This window comes from Chelon labrosus (assembly GCF_963514085.1).
Source record: "Chelon labrosus genome assembly, chromosome: 16".
In the NCBI taxonomy this organism is placed as follows: Eukaryota; Metazoa; Chordata; class Actinopteri; order Mugiliformes; family Mugilidae; genus Chelon; species Chelon labrosus.
In genome coordinates, this window is record NC_140349.1 from 3,244,241 (window position 1) to 3,272,204 (window position 27,964).

The window sequence follows — 27,964 nt, forward strand, 5'->3', positions numbered from 1 at the left end:
AAAAGTAATTCTTTTATTAATATTTTACAATCCTTTATTCACGGTTATGTCATTATTTACTTTTTCAGCGTCACTTTGCAAGTGTCATTATTTCATGCTGTCTGACGACAACAACGAACAAAAAGACATAATAATAATAACAACAACAAAAGAAGAGGTTTGGAGGATGAGAGTCTATACAACGCTTTCGTCAAGGGGGGGCAGAGACGGAGGTTCACATCTGGGCTGTGGAGTGGGGGGGTGGGGAGGGGAGGGGGGCGACCTCTCGTCTCTTTCCGCTCGTCCAAATAGACGGTAAACAAAAAAAGATTAAAAAGCAGGACTGTCAGTCGAGTGAACGCGTGTCAAGTTGTGTGTCTGTCGTCTGTTTGGCTATAAAAACACCTCACACAAGAAAAGGAGTTGGGGTGGGGGGGGGGGGCTGGGGGGGGGTGTCCTCTCGTTCTCCTCTGGCTTTTATAATGGTTTCCCCATTTCAGAAACAAATCTACAAATCAACAAATATAAAGATGGTCTCTCTTCCAGGCGCTGCTCCAAACATTGGAGGATATTTGTTTTTTAAAAAAGAAAAATGATCGGGTTTTATTTGTGTCGTTGTTGTGATGAAGAAGCTGCTGGCGGATACATTTCCTCATAAAATGATCTATCAAATACTTCCTGAGAAATAAAGGAAATATCTACCTGGCATGAAGAGAGAGAGAGGGAGAGAGAGGGAGAGAAAGGGGGAGTAAAAAAAAGAAGAAGCAGATTTAAAGGATGAACGAACGGCAGAGAAACAAAACGTTGTGTGTTCACGACTCGGGCAGTGTGTGTGTTTGTTGTGGGTCGGCTCGGTCGAAGCCTCTCGGTGTAAACATGGAGGACAGAGGAGGTGTGGGCAGCAGTGCTGGTGTTGCTCAGTTTGTGCTCTTCAGCACAGAGAGGAGGAGGAGGGAGGAGGAGGAGGGAGGAGGAGGAGGAGGAGGGAGGAGGAAGGCTAGTGGGAGACTAACAAACTGTCCATCCTGCTGCTGGTAGCATCAAACACCCACGATGCATTTCTGACGCAGCTCTCACTCAATTTAGTCGGTTACAGTTGGAGCTGCACACTCTCACATGGTTCGGCATTTTGGAAACAATCTGAGGCTAATGCTGGCAGCTGGTTAGCTTAGTTTAGCTTAGCTTAGCTTAGCATAGCATCAAGACCAGAAACAGGGAAACTTTTGCTCAATTAGTACAAAGTGTACAAAAAAATGGGGCTTTACTGTCACAGATGTGCTGGTAATCAGGCTAGCTGTTTCCACTCTTTATGCTAAGCTAAGCTAAGCTAAGCTAAGCAGCTCCAGCTACCTTTGATAGATATCAATCCTCTCATCTCTTGCTCAGTCTCGTCGGTTATAGTTCGAGCTGTTAAGGTCGTGAGACATTCTTTTGCATTCGACATTTTGGAAACTATTTGAGGCTAATGCTAGCAGCTGGTCAGCTTAGTTTAGCTTAGCTTAGCTTAGCATCAAGATTGTAAACATAGAAATTTTGTTTTGTTTTAGACAAACAAAAGTGTAAAAATGTTGTTGTTACACAGGTGCTGGTAATTAGGCTAGCTGTTTCCACTCTTTACGCTAAGCTAAGCTAAGCTAAGCTGAGCAGCTCGGATACATCTCTCATCTCTTGCTCAGTCTAGTTGGTTATAGTTGGAGCTGTTCAGGTCGTGAGATATTCGCTTTTGCATTTGACATTTTGGAAACTCTGAGGCTAATGCTAGCAGCTGGTTAGCTTAGCTTAGCATCAAGACTGCAAACATGGACACTTTTGTTTTGTTTTAGACAAACTAAAGTGTAAAAATGTTTCATGTGGTTTTATGTGTGAAACTTATTGTTACATAGGTGCTGGTAATTAGGCTAGCTGTTTACACTCTTTATGCTAAGCTAAGCTAAGCAGCTCTAGCTACATGCCTTTGAGAATACACACACTAGTGGGAGACATAGGAGCTGCTCAGGTCGTGAGACATTGCCTTTTTGGAAATAATACGAGGCTAATGCTAGCAGATGGTTAGCTTAGCTTAGCTTAGCTTAGCACTGAGATTGGAAACAGAGAAAAATCTATTTTTGATTAATAAAAAATAAGAAGTAACCCAACACACAAAGAAAAAAAAAAAACACAACTCAACAATCAAACAAGCTAATCACAGAGCTAAAGAGATGCTGGTAATCAGGCTAGCTGTTTCCACTCTTAATGCTAAGCTAAGCCAAGCTAAGAGGCCCCACACACAAGACAGTTTCCAAATTGTCAAACTATTAGAATTAAACGTGAACTCCAGATGTTTCCTGACACAGATGTGAGCAGCTGGATGGAGGAAACTCTGGAGGGACCTGTGTGAACCTCAAACCTGTGCTGCGTTCACCTTCGCTGCGTCGGCGCGAAGACAGAAATCCCTGAAACGCTTTAACACGACTAGACTGAGCCGGAAACACAATCTGAACTTGAAGCCTAATTCGTCCCGTTCTCCTTTTTTTATTATTTTTGCACCTCGCCGCCCGCTGTCACGCCTATTCCACCGTAGGAAGATGGGAGCGGGCAGGGTGGGATATTTTTAGGCGCAAAACATCAAGCCACGTTTCACCACTTCACCGGAACGACCTCGGAGAAGACAGTTAAGTGCGTGAGATAGAGAGAGAGATAGAGAGAGAGAGAGGCCTGCAACGTTTGCTGGTTGGTGTCGGAGCAGGATTTTAAATGTTTTCTATCAAAAATCATCCAATCAGGACGTTAAAATCCAGTCAGGACGAAGAAGAAGAAGAAGAAGACGAAGACGAGCTCCACATCTCCTCTTTCTTCTCCGTCCCGACGTGTCACCTGATTTTAAAAAGTGAAACCAGATGATTCCTGCACATCTGGTTCAGCTAACCAATCATCTTTGGTCCTTAACGGGCTGATACAGAAGTCTTTAAAGCCACAAAAAAAAAAAGCTCACGATCGTCTGATTGTGTGTGTGAGTGTGTGTCCAGGTTCGTCCAGGTCAGGAATAATAATAATAAAAAAAAACAAAAAGCCTAAAGATGGAGGGAGAGGAGAGGAGGAGGAAGAGGAAGAAGAGGAGGAGGAGGAGGGTCAGAAGGAGGGAAGGGTTTTAAACCCGTGGTTCCCGTTCCTTCGGTTTGCACGTCTCCGTTTCTGACGTGAGCTGAGGACAAATCCAGGAATGTCAGCAGTTGGATCACCCTCTTCTTCTTCATTGGTTTAATTCACTCTCAGTCCGTCCGTCCGTCCGTCCATCTGTCCATCTCTCTGCCTCGTTCTCAGCTGTTCGTCTCTCTGCCTGCAGGTCACTGGAGGTCTCGGTCTTCGAGGTACCGGTACTCGAACGTGAATCCCTCCTTCTTCCTCTGGCCCCATTTCTCGTAGTCAAAGTAAATGTATGTTCCCTAAAATAAAATGAATTAATAAATAAATAAAACATTAAAAGAGACTTCTTTAAACCCTGGATAATCACGGCTGGTTAATTCTTCTGCAAAACTAACAGTAGCTCTTCCTAGCTTCCTAGCCTCTCAGCTAACAGTAGCTCTTCCTAGCCTCCCAGCTAACAGTAGCTCTTCCTAGCTTCCTAGCCTCCCAGCTAACAGTAGCTCTTCCTAGCCTCCCAGCTAACAGTAGCTCTTCCTAGCCTCCCAGCTAACAGTAGCTCTTCCTAGCTTCCTAGCCTCCCAGCTAACAGTAGCTCTTCCTAGCCTCCCAGCTGACAGTAGCTCTTCCTAGCCTCCCAGCTAACAGTAGCTCTTCCTAGCCTCGCAGCTAACAGTAGCTCTTCCTAGCCTCCCAGCTAACAGTAGCTCTTTTTAGCTTCCTAGCCTCCCAGCTAACAGTAGCTCTTCAAGCTTCCTAGCCTCCCAGCTAACAGTAGCTCTTCAAGCTTCCTAGCCTCCCAGCTAACAGTAGCTCTTCAAGCTTCCTAGCCTCCCAGCTAACAGTAGCTCTTCCTAGCTTGATAGCTAGGAACTCGTCAACTTTGAGGCTACAGACTTGGTGAAGCTGACCTGCTCAAACTCATCAGTGATGGTCTTGGGCTCTTCGTGCCTCTGAAACCACATCATGTATTTTGTGTGGAACCTCCACGACTGCTTCTTCAGGGCTTTGGCTGCCAGATACTGGGCCTTAGTGCCCTGCAGAGCAAAAGGAGAGAAGACGGGGAAAACAATGTAAGACTGCATTTTAATGGATATTACATTTAACAGGATGTTCAGTGATAGCGTTGCAGTAGTGAACACAGCGTACCTCCAGGTAGTAGAAGATGAAGAAGAGGGTTTCTGTGGAAAGCCTCTGGTAGAACTCGACGGTGTCGGAGTGAGGCGGTGGCACCTGGTGGTGGAAAGGCAGGGTGGGGCAGGGGTTCCTCATCAGGTACTGCCTGTGATGAGAAGGAAGCGTTAGTGATTCAGACTTCAGACAGGACGAATGTCGGCTTATCGACTTTACTGTGACCTGGAGAACTATGGAGACAAACTGAGAATCAGTCCGATGGAGATTTAGATGTACTGAAGGCTGGGTGTCGCTACGGAATCGATCGATTTGATTTAATATTTCAGGTTTGAAGCATAGACTGTATATAAATATGGACCCGGGGATATGGGCGGCACCATCTTGCGTTGTTAGAGCCAGAGTCTGATCAGTACGGTCTGAGGGTGGAGCCACGGTATTGATGCCCCGCCCACACTTCCTCCAGACTCACTCGCGTTTTTGTTTAATTAATGCTACGCTCTGCTCTACCTCCACCAGTTACAAGGAAATACTGGATTTTACACTACTTTTTTAATTATTTGTTTTTAACAACTCTCATTGTCCCAAAGGGCCGTTTTATGGAGCGGTTGGCATGGCAACTGGTATTCGCCATTATGTCACATCCTGTTTAGCGTCAAATAACTAACTTAAACAAAACCTATCCAAAAAACTGACACTACTAACTACCTGAAATGAGCTCTACTTGCTTAGTCTATGGTTCGAAACAAATGGTTTCAGATATTTGTGGTATTTCCACAATATTTTCTCATCTTTCATGTGTCTTTGCTTTTGTCCAGCTCTTCTCCGTCTTCTCTTGTCAACTTTAACGACGTTGTTTTGAGTTTTGAGTCGTTTTTACGCGGAAAAGTAGAAAATCCTGAAAAAAATCACCTTTAATGTGCAGTGTATATTAAAATAAAATCAATCCAAGGATTTTATAGGTCGATTTTTAATCTTTTAAAAGAAGAAACCCACTCCAAGGTTGATCAATAGGTACGTCAAAGAATCTCTCTTATTTTTTCCATCCAGACCGAGTATTTTTAGCTCAGTGACAAACCCACCGCGTCCTTTCTGTTTTCCATTAGTCTGCACCGAAAAATACCAACACAAAGCTTGAGAGTATCTGACTAATGTGACACAAATCAAACGCGGCAGAAATTAGTGTTTGTGACTGCGGGCAACAGAAATCACAGAGCGAGTGCTGGAGGTTGAATTATAGTTATTAAGAAACGGGCGGAACAAACACTTTCCCCGGCGTCCCCGCTGTTGATGACACAATCTTGATTTTTTTTTTCTTTAAAGCCGACTGGAAAACACAACAGGTAATGTCGGACAAGAGGGTTTAAGTGTTTGGATTTTAAATGTCAACTGTAGCTGTGTGGGCTGACTGCAGCATAGCACCAGGAGATGTTACATTACTGCACACTAAACACACATCTGCTCCACTCATTCGGCTTTTTGTGAAAGATTTTATCACAAACTTCAGAATTAAATGCAGAAGTTGCACCAAAGGACCGAGGATCACGAGTCCTGTGTGATTTAAGATTGCTTTACCTGCTTTTTAAATTAAAACTTAGCATAAAATGAGACTTTAAACGCCAACAAGAAACCAGAATTCCCCAAAATACTAAATAACTTATTAAACTAGAGTCACGTTGAAGCGATTGGCTGTGTTTTAATCATCTGATTTTCCACTTTATTCAGATTATCACGTTTTATTTTAAAATTAGAATAAAGAAAACAATAAATTCAGGTGTTTTATGTGGGTTGAGGAATTAAAACTGCTGCATAAATGAACTAAAAGCAGCTAAAGATGTGTATTTAAATTCAAATTTGAGGTTTAAATTCGTAATCTGTGAATAAACTAAAATGATCTGGTATAGATTAAAATAGCAGGTTACTTATTAAAGCATCATCCAATAAAATATTTTATTTATATTTTAAATTAAAAGACATTTTATGAATAAAACTTCTGAACTTTTAAAGTGAGCTCTGTAGACTGCAGGTGAGTTTAAAATCCTACATGATTTTGCAATCAGGCCACATCGCACACTTTAGGAGAATCTTAACAGATTCTATAATCTTACAGTAGAGCACACTACAGGATTTTATCTAGATAAGATAGAATTAAATGTACCACCTCACGTGATCTTGCAGGGAAGTTGATGTAAATACGATCTGAAAAAACTGAGCTCAGACTGCAGGTGAGTTTAAAATCCTACATGATTTCGGAATCAGGCTGCATTGCACACTTTAGGAGAATCTTAACAGATTCTATGAGCTTACAGTTGCGCACACTACAGGATTTTATCTAGATAAGACAGAATTAAATGCACCACCTCACGTGATCTCGCAGGGAAGTTGATGTAAATACGATCTGAAAAAACTGAGCTCAGACTGCAGGTGAGTTTAAAATCCTACATGATTTCGGAATCAGGCCGCATCGCACACTTTAGGAGAATCTTAACAGATTCAGGATTTTATCTAGATAAGACAGAATTAAATACACCGCCTCAAGTGATCTCGCAGGGAAGTGGATGTAAATACGATCTGAAAAAACTGAGCTCAGACTGCAGGTGAGTTTAAAATCCTACAAGATTTCGGAATCAGGCTGCATCGCACACTTTAGGAGAATCTTAACAGATTCTCTGAGCTTACAGTTGCGCACTCTACAGGATTTTATCTAGACAAGATAGAATATAATGCACCACCTCATAAGATTTCCAAGGGAAGTGGATGTAAATAAGATCTGGATGAATCTGTCAAGTCCTCACATTAGCAGATAATCTGATCAGATTCTTTGAGAGGGATAAATCGGCTCCAAACTCCTGCAGCTTGATCCAACCATTACTTAACTTCCACCAATGCTGAGACTGATTTTTCTTGAAATAAAATCGTTCACTGCACCTGATTCTCTCGGAGTCGGACGGGTGGGGCATGTGCGTCCACGCCGCCTCCTCCATGGCCTGTTGGTAGAGCTGGTCTTTGGACAGGGGAACCGGCCCCAGCGGACAGACCCCCAACGACGGGGGGATGCTGACCTCTGACAACGAAAGCTGAGGTGCTGAGGGGGGGCCCGATGTGGCCGTAGTGCTGCTGGGGAAGATGTCTGTAGAGAGAGAGACACGGGAGGGGGATAAAAGGAGGGAGATGAAAGGGTGAGGGCGTAGGAGATGCGAGAGGGGATTCAGGATTTTGAGTAGACAAAGAGGAGTTGAGTCAGGGATGATAATATCATGAGCAGTTTTTGTTCCGAGGAGGCTGAGAGTGGGAGGCAGATGACATTTTGTTCCATTAAAACTACAGCTACTGTATTTTCTGCTCGGTTGTTGAGGTGGTCCTACCTGGGTTGAGGTGCAGGGAGGACATGTCTCCCTCAATCCCTGAGCTGAGGGCCGCTCGCTCGGCCATGGACTTGAGGCTGCTCAGAGGCTCTTGGGGCTGATGGGGACAAACAAGGAGACTCATGGGAAAAACAGATAAATGAGTGTGAAGGAAGGATCGGATCGTGTCGTCGTGTTCTCACCTTGATGCTGTCGGAGGACTGAGAGTAGGACAGTGGTCCGTTCAGTAGGCTGCTGCCGCCGCCGCCGCCGCCGCTCACCGTCTTGGCTTCGCTATAGGAGGCCGGAGACGGGGAGCTGGACGACAAACTCAGGGAGCCCAGTAAAGTGGAACCAGTGTCCTTACTGCGAAGACACGACGGGGGAGGGGGACAGGCAACAACAACAAAGTTTATTAAGATTACTTTAAAATATATTTAAAAAACTACACGTCCACGTCATCACTTCATACTTACGGCTGATTGGCTGTGGAGGTCAAAGACTGGGGTTGGCTGCTTTGTGATTGGCTGGCACTGTTGAGGGCGGAGTCTGTCGTGCTGTCTGCTACTACAGCACTGTAACCTGGAGACAAAACAGGAAGTCATTCAACGTGAGTGTCAAAACAAAAGAGTAAAAACTTCACCTCAGACGTCAAAATTTTTTTTTGATATTAATCATATCTAGTTGATGAAAAATAATAATAACAACGTATCAGGGACGAGAACTTGTTTCATGATTGTTCGTTAGAGGATCTAATTTCATTGTTTCTTATTAATTGTTGATAGCATCTACACTTAAAGAGTGTGAGACGTCCCCAGTAGCGTTTGTTTTGTGTTGTGCAGACGTCAGATACTCACTAGTGCTACCGTTCTGCTTCTGTCTGCTCGGCGGTCGAACCGAGAGCGACGAGTTTCCCCCCACCACTCCGCTCCCTGCCGATACTGAGCTGCCTCCGTTGCTCCCGATAACTCCCACTCCGCTTCCCGGAGCTAAACTTCCTACCGGGCTTTGTGAGACCAGAGAAGAACCCTGCAACCCCGGCTGCCCGGAGCCCAGACCTAGAATCCCAGAGCCGATGCTGCCGACGCCCCCCGGCGCCGTGCCGAGCAGACCCCCGGTCGTCGACGTCGGCCCGCCGACCGCGATGCTTCCGCCGCCGATGGAGCCCATGAGGCTGCTAGTCGAGGTTGTGCTGACGCCTCCGAGGGAGCCCGGTAAGCCCGAGCCTACGGCGCCCGAGGCGGCCGCCTGAGCGTACGGAGCAGGGGTGGAGCCCGACAGAAGGCTCGCCATGGTGCTCAGGGACGCCGGCATCCCCGACAGGCCGAGGCTCCCAGATATGGGGCTGGTGGCGATGGACCCAGACATGCCGCCTTTCCCCAGAGAGAGACCCAGGCTGAGGCCGAGGCTGTTGGAGGTCGGCGTGGGCCCTGATGGCGTCTGGGGCTGGGAGTTCGACGTGAAGAACCCCTGTGTGCTGACGTTGGGCGGAGAGGGGGCGGAGGAGAAGGGGTGGCTGTTGGTGGAGGTGCTGGGTATGGAGATGGGAGCGGAGGAGGCGGAGGAGGAGGAGGAGGAGGAGGAAGAGGAGGAGCTCGCTGAGTTTTTGGCCTGCTGCTGCTGCGGCTGCTGCTGCGGGTGCTGCTGCGGGTGCAGCTGCTGCTGGGTGGCGTTGCTGTAGCTGCCGGAGGAAGTGTTGGCGAGGAGGAGGTTCCCCGAGTTGCCGTGATGGCCGTTGCCCCCAGAGCCGCCGCCGTTGCCGCCGTTGCCGCTGTTGCCGCTGCCGCCACTACTGCTTCCTCCTCCGGCGATGGTCACCATAGAGACCAGTGAGGATGAGGTCTGTCCCGAGACGGAGGAAGAAGAGGAGGAGGAGGATGAGGAGGAAGAGGAGGAGGAGGATGAGGAAGAGGAGGATAACGAGGAGGAAGGGTTTCCATTCTTAACAGGTGACTGGAAGAGAAATTAGAAGATTCTAGTTTAATTTACAGCAGGTTCAAACATTTGTCCTCATGTTCTTTTTGAGTTTTTCTTTCATAAAATTATCAAAATATTCTCAAAACTGCCAGAAAAACAAGACGAACACTGAAAGAACTAAAGTAACAACATAACAAAACAGATTAAATCACTCTAATTTAATCTGATAAACTAATTTCTTGACCAAATAGACTCATCCGATATCTACCCGTTGACTTAACAATAAATTAACCATCATCGCAGCTCTTCTTCTTCTACACAGACTTTATTTGAATGGTTTTTATATTAGCATTGACGCTCACCTGGCTAACTTCACTATCTGTCGAACGTCCCCTCTTCTTATCGTCCTCTGAGTTCTCCTGGAAAAAAACAAACAAACGAGACATTAAAACATCAGCTCCCTGTTTGCCATGATTACGAGTAGAGCTCCCCCTGGTGGCTGGCTGCAGTATAGGTTCATAAGCTCCGCCCCCACCATGTTAGTGGGCGGGACTTGGACCAAACTGAAACACTAAAATACACGTGAAATAGTTTATTTTCAAGGATTGTTTCAGCCATTTTAGGTAGTTAAGTTTAGCTAGTTATTTGACGCTATAGAAACAGGATGTGACCCTGAAACAAGGAAGTGGAGACGTGTTGTCCATATTTATATACAGTCTATGCTGCAGATTTAAGATTGTGAATACAATCTATTCTCACTGACACAGTTTCCAGTGTTTTATTTGCGTCAAAGGGGCAGTTTAGGTGAATATTAGGCCGTTCTGATATTTAAATCTCAACTTCCCTCCAGTTTTTTTTTTTTTAAAGAAGTAAAGACGTTTGGATGAAACGTCTTCAAGTAAAAGTCGAGTCTAACCTCGCAGCTGAAACACCAGGAAGAAGTTGGGACTAAAAGTTAACCTGCAGAACTTCCCCGTGCACATCTTCACCCTTTACGTTTCCCTTTTAACTTCTCGTCAGCCGCGCCGAAACAATACCTTCTGTTCAGACACGTCGGGCCTTTTAATGACTACTCTCACTACATCGCAGCGAGCGTGGGCGGAGAGGAAGAGCAGGCGATATGAAGGCGACACAACGGAACAATAAGAGCAGATGGCAGGGCGCTACAATGGCAATGCACAAAGGCAATTATCCCACGATTATATCTTAGATATTGACCCGGTGTGGCTTCGGGTTAGTGGCATTACATCACGTCAGAGATAAATGCAAAGGTCAATACGGAGATAATAAGCTTGCCAAGTCCATGGGAAGGTAAAAGGCGGCTCTGGTCGTTTTCTTACTGTAGTGCAAGTGGCGGGCGACGGGGGTATGGGTGAGGACGAGGTGGTGGAGGTGGGTGTGCTGCTGGAGTGCTGGAAGATCTCGTCCTCCAAGTGCGAGTGTCCCGGCGGGGAGGTGGCGACCAGCGACTGAGCTGAAGGAGGAAACAGTTCAAGGTTAATTTAAAGTTCAAGATTATTTCTCTGTGTTGTGCGATTTGAGATTAGATGAACTCACGGATGTCTTCAAGGTCCAGGTCGTCGTAAAGGAACTCATTCTCCTCAAAGTCCGGATCCTGAGACGAGTCTAGATAGTACTCCACGTCATCCTGTGTAAAAGATAAAAAGGTAACGTCACCTTTTAACTCTTCTGCACGTTTAAAACTCATCTGTGTGCGCAGATGAGAAAACTAAACTGCACAAACCTTGATCTTCCTGATGGAGTCCACCTGCACCGAGTCGTTGTCCAGCATCCTGAGTATCGTCTCCAGCATCCGGATGTGGTGCCGATGCTTCTCGATGAACTTCTTCAGCTCTTCAATCCGGTCCTGCTTCTTTTTAATGTGAACGACACGGGTGAGGAAGGGGAGGGAAACGGGGGACAGGTGTGGTCAGTAACCAAATAACACTGGATTCATTTTAATACAAATAATAATAATAATAATAATAATATTAAAATAAGCTTTAAACACGGTGATGAGACTTAATGAAGCACATGAGGATTTCAAAGGGAGTTCTCTTTGAAGGTGAGTGGATCTAAAAATCAACCGTATAGAGAAAGAGGAAGAGAAGGAGGAGGAGGGAAAGGGAGGAGAAGCTGGTAGAGGATGAAGAAGTGGAGAAAGATGGAAGACAAGAAGAAGAAGAAAATGGAGGATGATGAAAAGACAATGAAAGAGGAGGGAGAAAGAGAAGAGGAAAAGGAGGAGAAGGTGGATGGGAGAAAGACGAGAAGGAAGAAGGAGGACAAAGAGCTGAGGAAGAAGGCAAAGAAAGGGAAGACAAAGGAGTAGAAGAAAGAGGAGGAAGAGGAGGAGGAGTAGGAGAAAAAGAAGGGGAAGAGGATGAGAATAAGATGAAAGACAAGGAGAAGAAGAAAATGGAGGATGAGGAAAAGAGAATGAAAGATGAGGAAGAAGAAAAAACAGAAAGAGGAGCGGAAGGACGAGGAAGAGGTGATGAAGAAGGTGAAGAAAAGTAAGACAAAGGAGTAGAAGAAGGAGGAGGATGCGGAAAAGAAAGTGAAAAAGGAGGACAAGGAAGAGGAGTAGGAAGAAAGAGAAGAGGAAAAGGGAGGAGGAGGAGGATGAGAGGAAGATGGAGACTAAGAAGGAAGACAAGGAGTAGAAGGAGGAAGAGGAGGAGGAGAAGAGGAAGAAAAACAAAGTGCAGGGGAAGAAGAAAAAGGAGGAAGAGGATATGGGAGAAGAAGAAAAGTGACGAAACCAGACACTTTGAACAAAACATTTCCACTAAGCTACATACAGGCTAAGCTAAGCTAAGCTAAGCTAAGCTAAGCTAAGCTAAGCCTGAACTAAATGAACTTATTTATTAATATTCATATATTTGGACACAGCTATAAAACAAACTGCTCCTGTATCAGAACAAGAACCAAGCCATTCAGATGCTAAACACACAAAACCTTCACAATTAATTATTCATTGAAATAACAAGAAACCAAAGAAGACGTTTTATTAAAAGAACAAAAAAGTGTTAAAATTTTAAACTAAAAAGAGACGCGAGGAGGAAACACGCTGCTGCTGCTGCTGCTGCTTCACGGCTCTAATGCGTCCTACAGCGGCCGACACAGCTTCCACTTCTCATCTCAATATTTAATCCTTCCAGCTCCTCCACAGCTCCTCCACAGCTCATATACATATCCTGCAGCCTCTCGGCCACTTTCGGACGTCACGCATCGTGTACTTCTCAAACTAAACGCCTCTGCCGAGAAGAAAAGAGGTTGAAGAAAGAAGGAACAGAAAAAGTAAAGGACCTCTTATAGACGTAACAGTACGTCGTTGAGCGGGAGGCAGCAGCAGAGTGGAACGTATTAATGTGAATATTAATGTCAACACATGTCTCTGTGCAGCTGTGTGCCTCCGACTCAACGGGACGGAGGACGGAGGACGGAGGCTTTAAGTTAAAAACGTCATTTATTAAAACGCTCTGATTGATTTTCAGACGCGGCTTCGCACGTCGACAACATCCGTTCAGACGCCGACATCAAAAACTGAACGGTGTCGACTGAAGCAGCTCAGAGGGCAGCAGGAGGCCAGGAACAAAAAATAAAATAAATAAATAAATAACTAAAAGAAACGCCTCATTTATTAAATATGTGCTCAGAAACAGCTCCAACCTTTTTCTCCCACGGTCGGTTGTTTTGGTTCAATTGGAAAAAACTATTTCATCAAACTAAACGATAATCAGCGAATAAACTGAGGATGAAGAGATGAAACAGTGGACGTTAAATAAAATACAACTAAACGTACAAGAAGAGGAGGAAGAAGAAAGAGGACGAGAAGCTGGAGGAATAAGAAGAAAAGAGAGAAGGAGAAGAAGAAGAGGAGGAGAAGGAGAAAAAGAAAAAGGTGAAGGTGAGGAAGGAGGAGAAGAAAATGGAAGACAGGAGGAGGAGAATAAGAAGAATGGGGGAGCAAAAGAATAAAGGGCAGGGTGAGGAAGACAAAGAAAGGAGGAAGAAGAATGAGAAGAAGATGAAAAAGAAAGGAGGAGGAGAAGAATACGAGGAAGGAGAAGATGAAAAGTGTGAAAGAGAAGAAGAAGAAGGATGAGGAGGAAGATGAAGAAAAAGAAAAGGGAGGAGGAGCTGGAGGAATAATAAGAAGAAAAGACAGAAGGAGAAGATGAAAGGAGGAGGAGGACGACGACGATGAGGAAGAAGGAGAAGTAAGGGAGAAGAAAATGGAGGACGACAAATGAAAGGAGGAGGAGGAGGAGGAGGAGGAGGAGGAGGAGAAAAGCAAACAGGAGGAGGAAGGAGAAGAGAAAGAAAGAGGAGAAGGTGAGGAAGAAACGAAAAGAGAACGGGAAGACAGAAGAAGAAAGGGAAGGGTGAGGAAAACAATGAAAGGAGGAAGAAGAATGACAAGAAGAAGAAAATGATGGAAGGATGAAGAAGTGGAGAAAGAAGGGGAAGACAAAGGATGATGAGGAGAATATGAAGGAGGACAAGTAGGAGAAGAAGAAAATGGAGGAGGATTAGAAAAAGGAGGAGGAGGAAGAGGGATGAGAAACACAAGGAGGAGAAGAAGAAGAAAAACAAAAGAGGAGGAGAAGGAGGAGGAGGAAGAATAAGGGAACCCTGCAGAGATGGTAGATGGACACAGACTTCTGTCCAGCTCATCGTCTCATTGATAAAATGTCATTTACACAAAAATAAATGTCCAGAACTGAATGAATGAAAGTCTCTGAAACGACTGCAGCGTGTGACTGAGGAGAGAGAGAGGAGTGATCATCACACTGTGTGACCTCTCAACTGACCTCCTTGTCTCCTTTCTTTTTCCTCGTCTGGACCGACAGAGACTCCACTTCGCTCTCAAACTGGTCCACCTGCATGTTCAACGTGTCTATCGTGTTCTGAAGACGGAGGAAAGAGGAAAGTTAATAAAATAAATGTGTTTTAAGAGCGATTACGATCATCAATTCATTCCTGAAATCTGTCAAAATGTGTCGGTAAATTGAAAATATTTGTGTTTTACTCAAATTTACTCAAAACTAATTAAGAAAAACAGTCGGCAAGCAACAACAGACACAAGTAAAAATCAAACCAAGATGTTATTTTGTGTGGTTTCTTTATGTCAGACTGAGATTTATGCTCATAAAACGTGATAATGTCAAATTATAGATGATAAAATTCAACACAGGATTAACCTAAATCAAATCAGTTCAATGTTTCCTCTATAAAATGTCTAAAAACTCTAAGAAAACTCATATTTTAATTAAAATTAACTTAAAATTTGAGTCCATAGTTTAAATAAATGTTCAATTTAAAAAGAGAAAACTTGAATGAAACCAATATTTACTCTTTAAAATATCAGAAAACGGTGAACTAATCTCAAAATTCAACATGAAGATCACTTAATCTTTGAGTAATTACCATCAAATATGTTAAATAAAAAAGCAAAAGCAGCCTGACTTAACTTAAAGCAATAAATACTTGATAAAACATCTAAAACTGCGATGAAAACGAATCATAACCTAAAAAAATGTTCAATTCAAAAACAGAAAAGCAGTTTAACTTGAATTAAATCAATGTTTACTCTATAAAATATCAGAAAACAGTGTAATATTGTCAAAATCCAACAGGAAATAACTTATTTTTTGAGCAATTACCATCAAATATGTTAAATTTAAAAAAAGAAAAGCAGCCTGACTCAGATTAAAGCAATGGTTACTCTATAAAATGTGTAAAAACACTAAGAAAACCTCATATTTACATTAAAAATAACTTTATTTTTGAGTTTTTAACGTCACATATGTTCAAAAAGCTGCAGATGAATTCTGCTCTAAATGATGGAGCACACCGATTCATTCATTAAACTGGAACGTGATCGTCGGGGTGTTTTAGTGGAAGTGGCTGCTGGGTAATGAGGTTTTGTTTCTGATAACTGGAGGCGACATTAGGTCTTAATTCTGGTTTCAGTTCCTCTTCGTCTCACTTTCAGTTCCAGGTTTTATTAAAGCATTTACACTGATTTCTTGTTTTCGAGAACATAAACAAGCAAATTATTCTAAAGCCGACGATCCTGCTTCACTTCGTATCACTTCAGAGGACGATAAACACCTTCTCTACCGTCATTATTATCTTTTATCTCTTATTTATGAAGCTCACCGTTAGCCACGTGCCGACCTCCTCCTTCTCCTTCTGGGCCGGATCCACCTTCTGGGCGAGGCCTAGCCCTTCTTTAGAGTACGCTTTCGTCTTGGTTTCTCTTTCCACGATCTTGAACCGCTCCATTTGCTGCAAGCAGACAAACACGTAGAACCATACATCATTTATATATTTATTATGAACAGACAAAACACAGAACTGAGGTTTTAATGCACCAAAACAAATCTACTAAACATCCTTGTTTAGTTACATGAGGGGGCCAGAACAGTTGTACCTAATAAAGTGGCCACTGAGTGAATTTTCAACATTTCTGCTTAAAAATGACTCAAAACATCAATGGATTTTCACATAGGTTCTGCAAATAGACAAAGAGAACCCAATCACACAAATTAAAGTTTGTTTGATTCAGTAAAATGAGCCAGTATTACATATCTGTGAGTTGCAAAGGTAAGTTCCTCGAAGCTGCTGTAGACGACAGATCAGCAGTTACCGGAAATGTTGTAGTAGCTGGTAACTGCTGCACAATCACAGCAGACACTCACACATATGTAATATTGGCTAATTTTCTTGAATAAACAAATACACGAGTATAATATTTCTGTTTCATGCATTTAATTGAGTTCTCTTTGTCTAAATTTCAGGACTTTTTGAACGTTTTGAGTCATTTTTAAGCAGAAATGTTGAAAATTCAGAATAAAACCCAAGAAACTGGTGTGTAAACTAAAAATAAACCTTAAACTCCACTCAGAAGACCATGAACAGGACACATTGTGGACACGACAGTGGTTTCAACCTAAAACCTTAATGACCTCGACTAAAAGACACATATTTCTGTCTTTCTCTGTCGAGGCGAGACGCTCCTAACAAACGCTGTCCGCTTCCAATAGACATGTAATTTCAGGTCAACCAACCAAGCCTCAGCAAAACTGGAGGAGATGCTTGAAAGAGAGAGAGAGAGAGTCTGAGGCAGGTGGCTCACGTTCATTCAGTCCATCTCAATGGGCCTCATCAAAGGCTCACGTGGCTCTGAGTGTTATATCAAAGCACATTTCCAAAAACGTCTCTCATCTAATTAATTAATTTGGCGACATATTTCTGTGCCTTTACAGGATCTGCTTATACTCATGCTAACATTTAAACCAGCGGTGAGAAATGTTCACCATCTGGTCTCTAACTGTGTCTTTCTGATGAACCAGATCTGGACAGTTGAGCAATGAGCTAAAACACTACAAGAGGCAACGTTCACATTATTTAAAGCAAAAGAAAACAAGTGAAACTCCCTCGTTTTTAATCTGTTTTACAAATCTCTAAACCAGATTACTAACCCAGAGTTCATGTCCTCTCTGTTCCTACTCACCGTTTCTATGAGTTTGCGGTTCTCTACTAGCTGCCGTTTGTCTTTGATCTCGTTGGATGCCACCCACGTCTTGATCTGGTCTCGAAGACGCTGGAGGACCAGAAGAGGGAGAAGAAGAGGGAGAGGGAGAGGGAGAGGGGGGAGATAGAGGGGGAGATACATCAGTGATATGAGCAGAGATTCGTCTTCCACGGTCACGGGTGGTGAACTTGGCGTCAAACCGGCTTGGCTTGGAGCAGCGCAACACTTCTAGCTGAGCAAGATGATATTTAACACCTTCACCATCAAAACATGAAACACACACCTCCACCTGTAGGCATCAGCTAAACCTCTGGATAACGAGAAACACTCTTAAAGCTCTCCAGGAAAATTTATTTTTACTTTTAAAGGTAAAGAAGAAGAAGAAGAACGAGAAAGAATGAGAAAGAAGAAGAAGAAGGAGAACGAATGAGGAGAAGAAGAAGGAGAAAGAATGATGAGAAAGAAGGAGCAGGACGAAGAAGAAGAAGGAAAAGGAGGAGAGAGAAGAAGGAGGAGATGAAAAGAAGGATAAAGAATGAGGAGGAGAGGAAGGGGAAAGAGAAAGGAGAATAAGGAGAAAGAAGAAGGAGGAGAAAGAATGAGAAGAAGAACGAATGAGGAGGCGAAGGAGGAGGAAAAGGAGGAGAAAGAAGACGAAAAATGAGAAAGAGAAAGAAGAAGGAGAAAGAAAGAGATGAAGGAGAGGACGCTGACAGGGAGGACAAAGCGGAAGAAAAAGAAAGAGGAGGGAATAAGGAGAAGACTAATAAAGTATTTTAACTTTTAAAAAGTCAGGGACATCAAACCACATGTGGAGGAGGTCTGGGACACATCTGACCTCTTTTCTTTGTTGGTGTGAACACAACGAGTCCTGGGACACATTAAAGACCAACTACTCAACAGCTGATCCTCATTCATTCAGAACAAAAAACCCACAACTACTATTATCAATGATCACAGCTTGTAAACACACTGCTAATCCCAAACGATTTCTATTTGGTAAAAATAAAATAAAGTCTATAAAAAAAATGACCTTGGTGCTTTGAATACTTTTAAAGTGTTGAGTCTTTGGGGAATCCCTCAGAGGATGTAAAAGCCTTTCATATTTCCACTACGTCGCTGCTCTTACCTGTAGCTTTTTAATCTCTTTCTTGAGGTCTGCTTCATATTTCTCCTTCTGGTTCGCGTTGGCTGCATTGTGAAGCTGCAGAGGGATGTAAGAAGTTAAGACGAGTTCTGGCCGTTCGGCAGCAGTAAATTCTCTTTATTAGAAAAGATAAATCCACGAAACAGATGTATTTCCTTCCAAAATCATGAAAAACAACACAATAAAACGGGGACAAACATAAATGTTAAACGGTGAACTGGTTATAAAACAAGCGATAAAACTTGCTGCAGTGGTTTTTGCCATGGAAACACAATAAATAACGGATGTAATGAAGAGGAAAAAGGGAAAAATAAAAGGGCGACTGGGATCTTAGTTAACTAAAACCACTAATGACTGCCTGGCTCTTTATTAACAGAGCTGATCTACTCTCTGGGCCTCTGAGCCGCCGCTCGCTCAGGGCCGAGATGTTTTAATAACCGCTGGCTGCGTTCGCTGTGAGTCTATTAGAGGTATCATGAGTATTGTACATCCTGTTGTGGCGGCAAGAAACAGTGAAGAATGAAAACAACCCTAGAATTAACAGGATTTAGTTTGATTCATCCCCAAATCTGATTTTATTTAAATCTCCTGTGATATTTCTTTTATATTTAAATCATTATGTAATAAAAAAATACTCGTAGATTCATATATCAGTGGAAATACTCTCTTACCTTTTGCCAAATGTCTTCAAACTGTTCTACACCCTCCGCTACTTTTTTCAGACATCGATCTATTTCTCCTGCAGAAGAAAAAAAAATAAGAAAAGAGGAAGAAGATTAATCAAGATTATATGGAAACAACAAATAAAGTTATCTCAAAACATCAGTCAGCTATAGAACTTGATTGGTTGAACTGTTCTGCTGCTGTGGAGCATTAAATCTACTGGAAATAGAACAGAAGAAGAAGAAGAAGAGAGAAGAAGAAGAGAGAAGGAGGAAAAAAGAACAAGAAAGGAGAAAGAAGACGAAGAAGGAGAAAGAAGAAGAACAACAAAGAACGACAACGAAGAATAAGAAAGAAGAAAGAAGAAGAAAGAAGAAGAACGAAGAATGAAGGACAAAGAAGAAAAAGAAGAAAGAGCAATGAAGAAGAAAGAAGTAGAAAGAAGAACGAAGAAGAACAGAGAAGAACGAAGAATGAAGGACGAAGAAGAAAACGAAAGAACAATGAAGAAAGAAGTAGAAAGAAGAAGAACGAAGAAGAACGGAGAAGAACGAAGACTGAAGGACGAAGAAGAAAAAGAAGAAAGAACAATGACGAAGAAAGAAGTAGAAAGAAGAAGAAGAAAAGGAAGTTAGAAGAAGAAGAAGAACGAAGGAGAAGGCTGAAACGGAGGACGAGGAGGAGAAGAAATATAGGCAAAGAAGAAGAAAAAGAAAGAGGAAGAATAAGAAGAACAAGATGAGGACAAAGAGGAATGAGGAGTCAAAATCAGGATTAGGAGGAGAAGAAGAAGAAGAAAGGGGATGAAGTGGAGAAAGGTGGAGAAGAAAAGGGAAGACAAAGGAGGAGGAGGAGGTCTACACGATGGAGGACATGGAGAAGAACGAGAGGAGGAGGAGGAGAAGGAGAAGATGAAAATGGAGAAGGATTAGGCAAAGAAAGGGGATGAAGGAGGAGGAGGAGAAGGAAATGGATGAGGTGCAGAGGGGAGAAGAAAGAGGAGACGAAAGATATGTAGGCAAAGAAGAAGGTGGAGGAGGTGAAGGTTTACACCACCTGTCTAGACCTGATAGAAAACTCCTCACTGACGTCATGTTTGGTTAAATTATTAGTCATTATTTTCTGGATTAGAGTCTAATTTCCTCCTCCTCAGTGTTCAGTGTTTCAGGTTTTTAAAACCAGGCCACAGCTTTTACACCGTATGAAAACAGGACACTTACAAATCGCAGCCGACGCCTCATGAAATATAAATATCATAAAAGCTTAAATCATGTTTGTGAGCCAGAGGTGAAACACATACGCTGAACGGCAAAGTCCCAAAATCTGTCAAAATACAGCTCCATGAATAAATGAATAGAGACGAGGGAGGGACATAAAGAGACGCACATGTCTCCTTTTAAATGTAAACAGAAAGGAGCTCCTTTTAGTCTAATCTGATCCATTTCTGACTCTGATTGTGATATTTCCCAGCGCACCGTGAAGGCAGCATGAAGCTCTCCAGCCATGTTTATATAGAAACTAATAATAAATCATCTGGACGGAATAAATCCTCCACGTGGAGTCAAACATCCAGAGTTACCAGGAGGAACAGAAACATGGAGGTAGAAAAACAAGAGGAACCAAGATGGAATCAATGTGGACGGAGACGATGGAGACAATGGAGACAATGTGGAGACATCTAGGTTCATCTACTGCTACGACTACAGACATTCAGGACTGGAGACAAAGATGGAGGGAAGAACCTCTCCTCCTCCACCTTTGTCTTTCCTTTACTTCTCTATCCATCCTCCACTTCCTCATTATTTTTCTCCTTCTCCTCCTCCCTTTTACCCTTCTTCTTCTCCTCCTCCTCCCTTTTACCCTTCTTCTTCTTCTCCTCCTCCCTTATACCCTTCTTCTCTTCCTCCTCCTCCCTTTTACACTTCTTCTTCTTCTCCTCCTCCTCCTCCTCCCTTTTACCCTTCTTCTTCTCTTCCTCCTCCTCCCTTTTACACTTCTTCTTCTCCTCCTCCTCCTCCTCCCTTTTACACTTCTTCTTCTCTTCCTCCTCCTCCCTTTTACACTTCTTCTTCTCTTCCTCCTCCTCCCTTTTACACTTCTTCTTCTCTTCCTCCTCCTCCCTTATACCCTTCTTCTTCTCCTCCTCCTCCCTTTTACCCTTCTTCTTCTCCTCCTCCTCCTCCCTTTTACCCTTCTTCTCCTCCTCCTCCTCCCTTTTACCCTTCTTCTCCTCCTCCTCCTCCCTTTTACCCTTCTTCTCCTCCTCCTCCTCCCTTTTACCCTTCTTCTCCTCCTCCTCCTCCTCCCTTTTACACTTCTTCTTCTCTTCCTCCTCCTCCCTTTTACCCTTCTTCTTCTCTTCCTCCTCCTCCCTTATACCCTTCTTCTCCTCCTCCTCCTCCCTTTTACCCTTCTTCTCCTCCTCCTCCTCCCTTTTACCCTTCTTCTCCTCCTCCTCCTCCCTTTTACACTTCTTCTTCTCTTCCTCCTCCTCCCTTTTACCCTTCTTCTTCTTCTCCTCCTCCTCCCTTTTACCCTTCTTCTTCTCTTCCTCCTCCTCCCTTTTACACTTCTTCTTCTCTTCCTCCTCCTCCCTTTTACACTTCTTCTTCTCTTCCTCCTCCTCCTCCCTTTTACACTTCTTCTTCTCCTCCTCCCTTTTACCCTTCTTCTTCTTCTCCTCCTCCCTTTTACCCTTCTTCTCCTCCTCCTCCTCCCTTTTACCCTTCTTCTCCTCCTCCTCCTCCCTTTTACCCTTCTTCTCCTCCTCCTCCTCCCTTTTACCCTTCTTCTTCTTCTCCTCCTCCCTTTTACCCTTCTTCTTCTTCTCCTCCTCCCTTTTACCCTTCTTCTCCTCCTCCTCCTCCCTTTTACCCTTCTTCTTCTCTTCCTCCTCCTCCCTTTTACACTTCGTCTCCTCCTCCCTTTTACCCTTCTTCTTCTTCTTCTTCTCCCTTTTACCCTTCTTCTCCTCCTCCTCCTCCCTTTTACCCTTCTTCCTCCTCCTCCCTTTTACCATTCTCCTTCTCCTCCTCCTCCCTTTTACCCTTCTTCTTCCTCCCCTTTCCTCTTCTCATTCTTCATCCTCCTCCTCCTCCTCCCTTCTTCTTCGTCCTCCCACCTTCTTCATCTATTTTCCTTTTTCTTCTCCTCATCCATATTCTCTTCTCTTTCTCCGCTGTCATCATCCTCCACCTCCTTCTCTTCTTCTCCTCCACCTCCTTTTCTTCTTTTCCATTTTCTCTTCTTCTCCTCCTCATCCGTCTTTCATTTTCTTCTCCATCTTCTTCCACTTCCTCTTCTCCTTCTTGTCCATTTTCTTCTTCTCATCCTTTCTCCTCATCATAATCATCCTTTCTGTTTCTTCTTCTGCTCTTTTCCCCTTCTCATTCTTCTCATTTTTAACAACCAGATTTAAACAGTAATAAATATTTCATTAATAAAACTGCTGTGACAGAGACGCATAAACCGACGTTAACATATTTCCGCATTGTGAAAAAAGTCGTGAAGCTCAGATAAACGATGGGGAAACGATGGAAAACGGGAAGAAGAGAGAGTGAAGGAGACTCTGGTAGGACAAAGGGATAAAATAAAATAGATCTTCTGGCCGCCAACTATGGATCTGATGCTAATGAAGAAAGGAGCTGCAGGTTTTAGCTGAAGTCGTCTGAACAAACTCCAGCCTGAGTGTGGCCTTAAAATTCCTTGATGTTCCGATAGAGCTGCGGGTGTGTTATTTTTAGATGAAAGTCTACCTCCTCCTCTGTAATAATACATTACAAGTTGACAGAGTCGGGGTGCGTTGCTCTTCTTCAGGAAGACGTTCGACAGGAGATACGTGCGTTTTTTTTTTTTTAACACGACCAAGTCGCCGGAGCTCAGGTGGAGGGATGAATGATTCACTGAAGCCTGTCAGAAACGGCGTTTTCAGTCCGCGGCGACAAACGTCGGTAGAGAATAACTTCAAAAGAGCATTTCAAGGTTTTCTGTCTCCACACAAAGGTCTGGGCTGGGTTACCAAGGCTTTCTGTTGTGGTGAAGGTCAGGCTTTGGAAGCATTATCAACTGTGTGTACTGTTCAAGACATCAGTCAACATCACAGTCATAACGTTAGAATAAAATAAAAGGTGGTGAGAACAGAAGAAGAAGAAGAAGCCAGGTGTTTGACAGCACGCACGCAAACCAAAACAGGAAGAGAACACCAACACAAATGTCTCTAAATGCAACTGATCAGGAATTAAAACACACAGAGCTCTAAAACAAACTGGTTTGGTTTGTAAAGCAATTTAAAAACTTTGAATACAGCTTTGTCGCAGCTGAACTTCGGGACGAAAGGCGGTTACACACTCCTCTAGAAGCAAGAAGTTTGTTCTTGCAGCTTGTTCTCGACACATCAACCGGGCAGAACTTTTTTTTCTTGTGTGGTGTTCGACAACTATTCCAAGATTGCTCAGAATTAACTGGAAGTGGGCGTGGTTAATGTGGAAACCACTCTGTTAGCTCCCAGATGCTAATACTGCTAATCTCTCCTGGGTAGAGATCGGCATACTGTGTGTGAACGGCGTGACCGACATCCCATAATAATAAGAAAACTGCCTTTTGTTGTTCATCTCCAGCATCTCCCACAATGCTTAGCGTATGCCGCAGTGGGAGGGGCCTATGAGGACTTCCCCGGATTTCAGCACTTGAGTTTCTCGTAAAGTATAAAAATGACCAGAACGAACTTTATTCTTGCTCTCGCAGCCCTGGGAGGGAGAACAAATGTCTCGCTTCTCGCGGAGAACGTAACAAGCTAAAGGTGTCTAGTCTTACGAAACCATACTTTAAAAACTGTCTGGCCACAGTGACCGTCGTTACGTCTGGAGTAAACAAGCAGGAGGCTGGCAACAACTCAACCATGAAGCATGGGGGCGGCAGCATCATGTTGTGGCAGTGCTTTGCTGCAGGAGGTCTCAAATAGGTCTTCCAAAAAGGACAATGATGCAAAGAAAAGTTTCAAAGTTGTGGCAAAATGGTCGAAAGGCAACAAAGTTAAGGTACTGGAGTCGCCGCCATAAAGTCAAGGCCTCAAATTAATAGAACATTTGTGGGCGGAGCTGAAAAAGTTCCCACAACTGTTGGTAAGAAGCTTCAGACCTAAGATAAACTACTTAAAGGCAATAAACTTCTGACACGTTCATAAAATAAAGTTAAATCCAAACTGACCAAAGACAGGGAATCGTAACAAACTGAGTTTAAATGTATTTAGTAACTGTAAACGTCTTTAACAGGAACAAAATCAGCTGACTGTCCAGTTCGTCGTCTTATTTGTAAAAAAAACTAGAAAGAGCTGCGGAAAAAAACTCCATCCGTGTTTTTTTATCTGAAGCAACAGGAACCAAAACCAGATTTATTTCTGGCCGCATCTGGAGCCACAAACAGCTTTAACCTGGCAGCATGGCGGCTTACACAACTCAGTAAACAAGATGCTTCTGAGCACATGTGACTTTTGTTTTTTCGAGCAGCGTGAGAAAACCCCGACAGGGAAATGCACCGAAGTCAAATGTGTAGGTGTGTACGCTTCATGTTGTGCACATGTGGGCGGAGTTTCTAGTCACAGCGACGTGAACGACACCGCTGCTCCCTTCCTATTCATTCACGGTGAACCTCAGTCACCTGGAACCATGTTTGTGTCAGCTCAGGGTCACGAGAATCCTCACCTTGAAGTTTCCTTTTATCGGCCATGACTGATGACTAGGATGATGTCTTCATGCCTTCTTTCACTGCAGGAGAAAAAGAAGCGGTTGAAAATATAATTATTTCTTTAAACAGGGACGGTGAACATTAATAAATACAGCTGTAAATATAGATTTGATGTCGTATAGAAAGGTTTAGGATGAATTAGGCTGCAGAAAGAAGACGAAAACACAAGGACCAGGGGAAAAGGACATGGGTGAGGAAGTGGAGGAAGATGAAAGACGGATGAGGAGGAGAAGAAGTAGGAGGAGGAGGATGAAAGAGAAGGAGGAAGAAGAAAAGGGAAGAGATGAGGAGAAGATGAAACGGGAACCAGGACAAGGAGGAGGAGGAGAAGAAAACGTAAGGACGAGGAGAAGAGAGAAGGAGGAAGAAGAAAAGGGAGGAGGATCTGGAGGAAGATGGAGAAAAAAATGAAAGATAGATGAGGAGGAAGAAGAAGAACAAGAAGAAGGAGGAGGAAATGGATCAAAAGGAGAGCAGAAGAAGGAGGAGGAGAAGAAAATGGACAAAAAGCAGGATGAGGAGGACGATGAAAGAGAACGAGGAGAAGATAAAGGAGGAGGAGTAAAAGAAAATGAAAGGATGAGGAGGAGAAGAAGAAAAAGAAGAAAAGATAAGGGAGGAGGATCTGGAGGGAGATGGAGAAGAAAAGTAAGGACAAGTGAGGATGAAGAGGAGGAGGAGATAAAACAGGAAACAGGGACAAGAAGGAGGAGGAGAAGAAAGAAGAAGAAATGGAGAAGAGAAGGAGAAAGAAGGAAGGGGAGGATCTGTAGGAAGATGGAGAAGAAAAGTAAAGATAAGTGGGGGAAGAGGAGGAGGAGAAAAGAGGAGGGTAAAAAGAGAGGAGGAGGAAAGACGAAGAAATAACAAGGGAAGTGGAGGACGGATAGAGAAGGAAATAAGTGTCCTGCTTTAAGTACAGGTGTGAACACACCCAGGACGTATTGTGTATTACCATCATAAAAATAAACTATTATTAGGACTAAGTGGCTAATTACTGATGAATAATAGAACTCTTTTTTACAACTGAGATTCAAAACACAAACATGAGGTTTGATCGTATGGTGAGAAGAGCACGGTAAGGAGAGCAGCACAGCAAAATAAGACTATTTGATGTTTCCTTCCAAGACTTTTACCAAACATTCAGTCGACCGTGCAGAGATTTAAGTCCTAATATTAAACACATAAGAGCTTTTTGGAGACTCGGGCGTCTGTCAAACTAAAACGTTCACACTCTCGACTCCAACATCGAGCCTGTTTGTCGACAACAATAACGATATATATATTTTTTAAGGTGAGTGAAATACGCCGCGTCAGCTTTAAGGCACACAGCTGGCAGCAGGTCAGCAGCTCGCCAGCTACCAGGTTCAGACACAGACCATTAAACAAGGGCATCTGTGACGACGCTGGAGCTGCAGAGAGCTCCACTGTTTACGACGCCGCGCTGACACTTGAGTTAAAACTAAGCGCTGCAGAGGGACGAAATAAAACGCCTCCACTTAGGCACCTGTGCTCCTCAGGCAGGAGCACGGGGAGTCCAAGTTTCATTTAAAACCTCCGTTATGCAGCACGTTACTGGAAGTTTATTCAACGAGAGAGCTGAGGACAACTTCAGGAGTGGGTTTATCTTATTCTGATCTTGATAAGAACTTAGTGGAAACAACAAGGATCCTGTGGGATGCGTTTTTACGCGGGTTAAAAAATGTAAATATCGGGAAGATTCCTCACGAGAACGTGCCGCTAATTTAGTCGTGAATTCTGACACAGCCTCGACACACTTGTGCGAAGGAATGTGATATGATAACTTAAAAATAACGAAAGGGGATTTAGAGTTCATAGTACATTTGCATGCATTTGCTTTCACTCGTGTAGCTAATAAACTGGGTTGCTGCAGCACTCAGATCTGCAGGAACCCTGTGCATTAATAGGCGACGTGTGCAGCTGGCATGGAGGTAAATATTTAATACACACTCACCTGACAGTTCATTAGGAACGCCGGCGAATGCATTCGAATACAAAAACGCTGCACTCAGTCTTATCTTCATGAAGGTATTCAGCTTTAGTTTCAAGTAATCAAGGGAGAGCTGCTGATTAAAGTGTTTTTTCCATTTTTGGAGGCTGTAGTTTGTTTTACTATTGATTGTATTTTTATATAAAGTTGTATTGATTCCTATTATTTTGACATTGTAGTCAGCGGGCAAGGTTAAATAACTTCAATCCGGTTTATGAGTACATATATAACAGTATTACTGCAATATTAGACTGCTTTTGTTTTTTACTAGTGTACCTAATGAAGTGGCATGCCAGTCAGCACTCAGACCTGCAAGGGGATCCTGTGTTAGCATCTTTTGTGGCGTCTAAGCTCACTAAACTAAATTAGCTTCAGCTAGTGTACCTAATAATCTGTCCAACTGCACGCGGGACACAACTGTGCACGTTGAAGTTTGACTCCAGCAAAGCACGTGTGCTAGTTTTGAAGCTGCATGCTAGCCCGACTCCAATAAACACTTAGCTTTAGCAGCAGTACTTTCCCCCAAAAAACAGGTGCACACATCTGGAGACAGGCCCCCACGTCGTCGTCCCCACGGAAGACACACATCCACCAGCGGCGTTTGGACCACACTGGGGACACTTAAGCACCGTCTGTCCTAAAGCAAACGTCTCGAAAACTTGAAAACAAGTTCAAGCTAGCAGCTAGCTCGGAGCTTCCACACACCGAGGGGCAGGAATGTGTTAGCCCGGGATGTTTATAAACAATGCGGGCATCGGTGGCGGTGGCAGCGGCAGCCCGGGGGCACCAACATCCGCGCAGAGCCCACTTCCAAAAACAAGTTAACGCGCCGCGGGTCGTGGGTGGAAGAAGCTTTGTCCGCGTTTAAAAGCCCACACACGCACAAGTTGCTGTCAGTGTCGAGAGCTTGCAGCTTCCCACCGGCTGCGCTGTTTGATGTGGGAGACACAATTTGGAGAGGGAAGAGTGCCAGAGAGAGAGATAGAGAGAGAGAAAGGGGGGAAAGGCACATAAATTCATCACCTTTACATCTGCTAGCAATTTACCTGGATCTTTCCGAGCTACGGTTGCTTTCCTCGGTCGCCTCTGCTCCGTTAAATCTTCAGCGTTTCAGTATAAAGGCTTATTTTCTTTTTAAAAAATGTCAATTCTTCTCGTTAAACAATCACTCCGCACATCCAAGATGGCTACCAGGAACACCTCCTCCTCCGATGCCCTGTTGGACAGGAGTCCCGCCTACCTTGTCTGTGATTGGCCCGTTGGGGCCGCTCCCGCATTTTTATTGGCTAAAAGCAGCTGTCCGTCAAGGCGGGCTGGTTTTACTACTTCCTGTGTAACTCCCTCTCTGATTGGTCAGCTCG

General features: G+C 43.6%; 1 protein-coding gene across 2 annotated transcripts; it reads right to left on the minus strand.

Moving 5' to 3' along the window:
* On the minus strand, window positions 1-27,837 carry LOC311501414 (CCR4-NOT transcription complex subunit 3-like). Of its 2 annotated transcripts, none has more exons than XM_084563218.1 (19): window positions 27,650-27,837; window positions 24,550-24,612; window positions 18,859-18,926; window positions 18,170-18,244; window positions 17,020-17,109; window positions 15,663-15,791; window positions 14,312-14,407; window positions 11,236-11,358; window positions 11,049-11,139; window positions 10,832-10,965; window positions 9,854-9,910; window positions 8,432-9,527; window positions 8,051-8,156; window positions 7,778-7,940; window positions 7,596-7,692; window positions 7,159-7,360; window positions 4,249-4,381; window positions 4,011-4,136; window positions 1-3,401 (listed from the first exon to the last, which is right to left on the minus strand). In XM_084563218.1, the coding sequence occupies exons 2-19, from the start codon at window positions 24,572-24,574 to the stop codon at window positions 3,303-3,305; spliced, it is 2,910 nt and encodes a 969-aa protein (XP_084419344.1). In that variant the 5' UTR covers window positions 24,575-24,612; window positions 27,650-27,837; the 3' UTR covers window positions 1-3,302. The 2 variants fall into 2 exon arrangements, with proteins under 2 accessions (XP_084419344.1, XP_084419343.1); XM_084563217.1 differs by having other exon boundaries at window positions 11,236-11,364.
* Window positions 27,838-27,964: the final 127 nt, after the last annotated feature.

Coding starts and splice junctions, on each gene's coding strand:
- LOC311501414 (XM_084563217.1), bottom strand. CDS start 24,574: ATGGCCGATAAAAGGAAACTTCAAG. Junction 18,927..24,549: donor CGATAAAAGGAAACTTCAAG/GTGAGGATTCTC, acceptor TTTCTTCTGCAG/GAGAAATAGATCGATGTCTG. Junction 10,966..11,048: donor CCTGGACCTTGAAGACATCC/GTGAGTTCATCT, acceptor TTCCTCCTTCAG/CTCAGTCGCTGGTCGCCACC.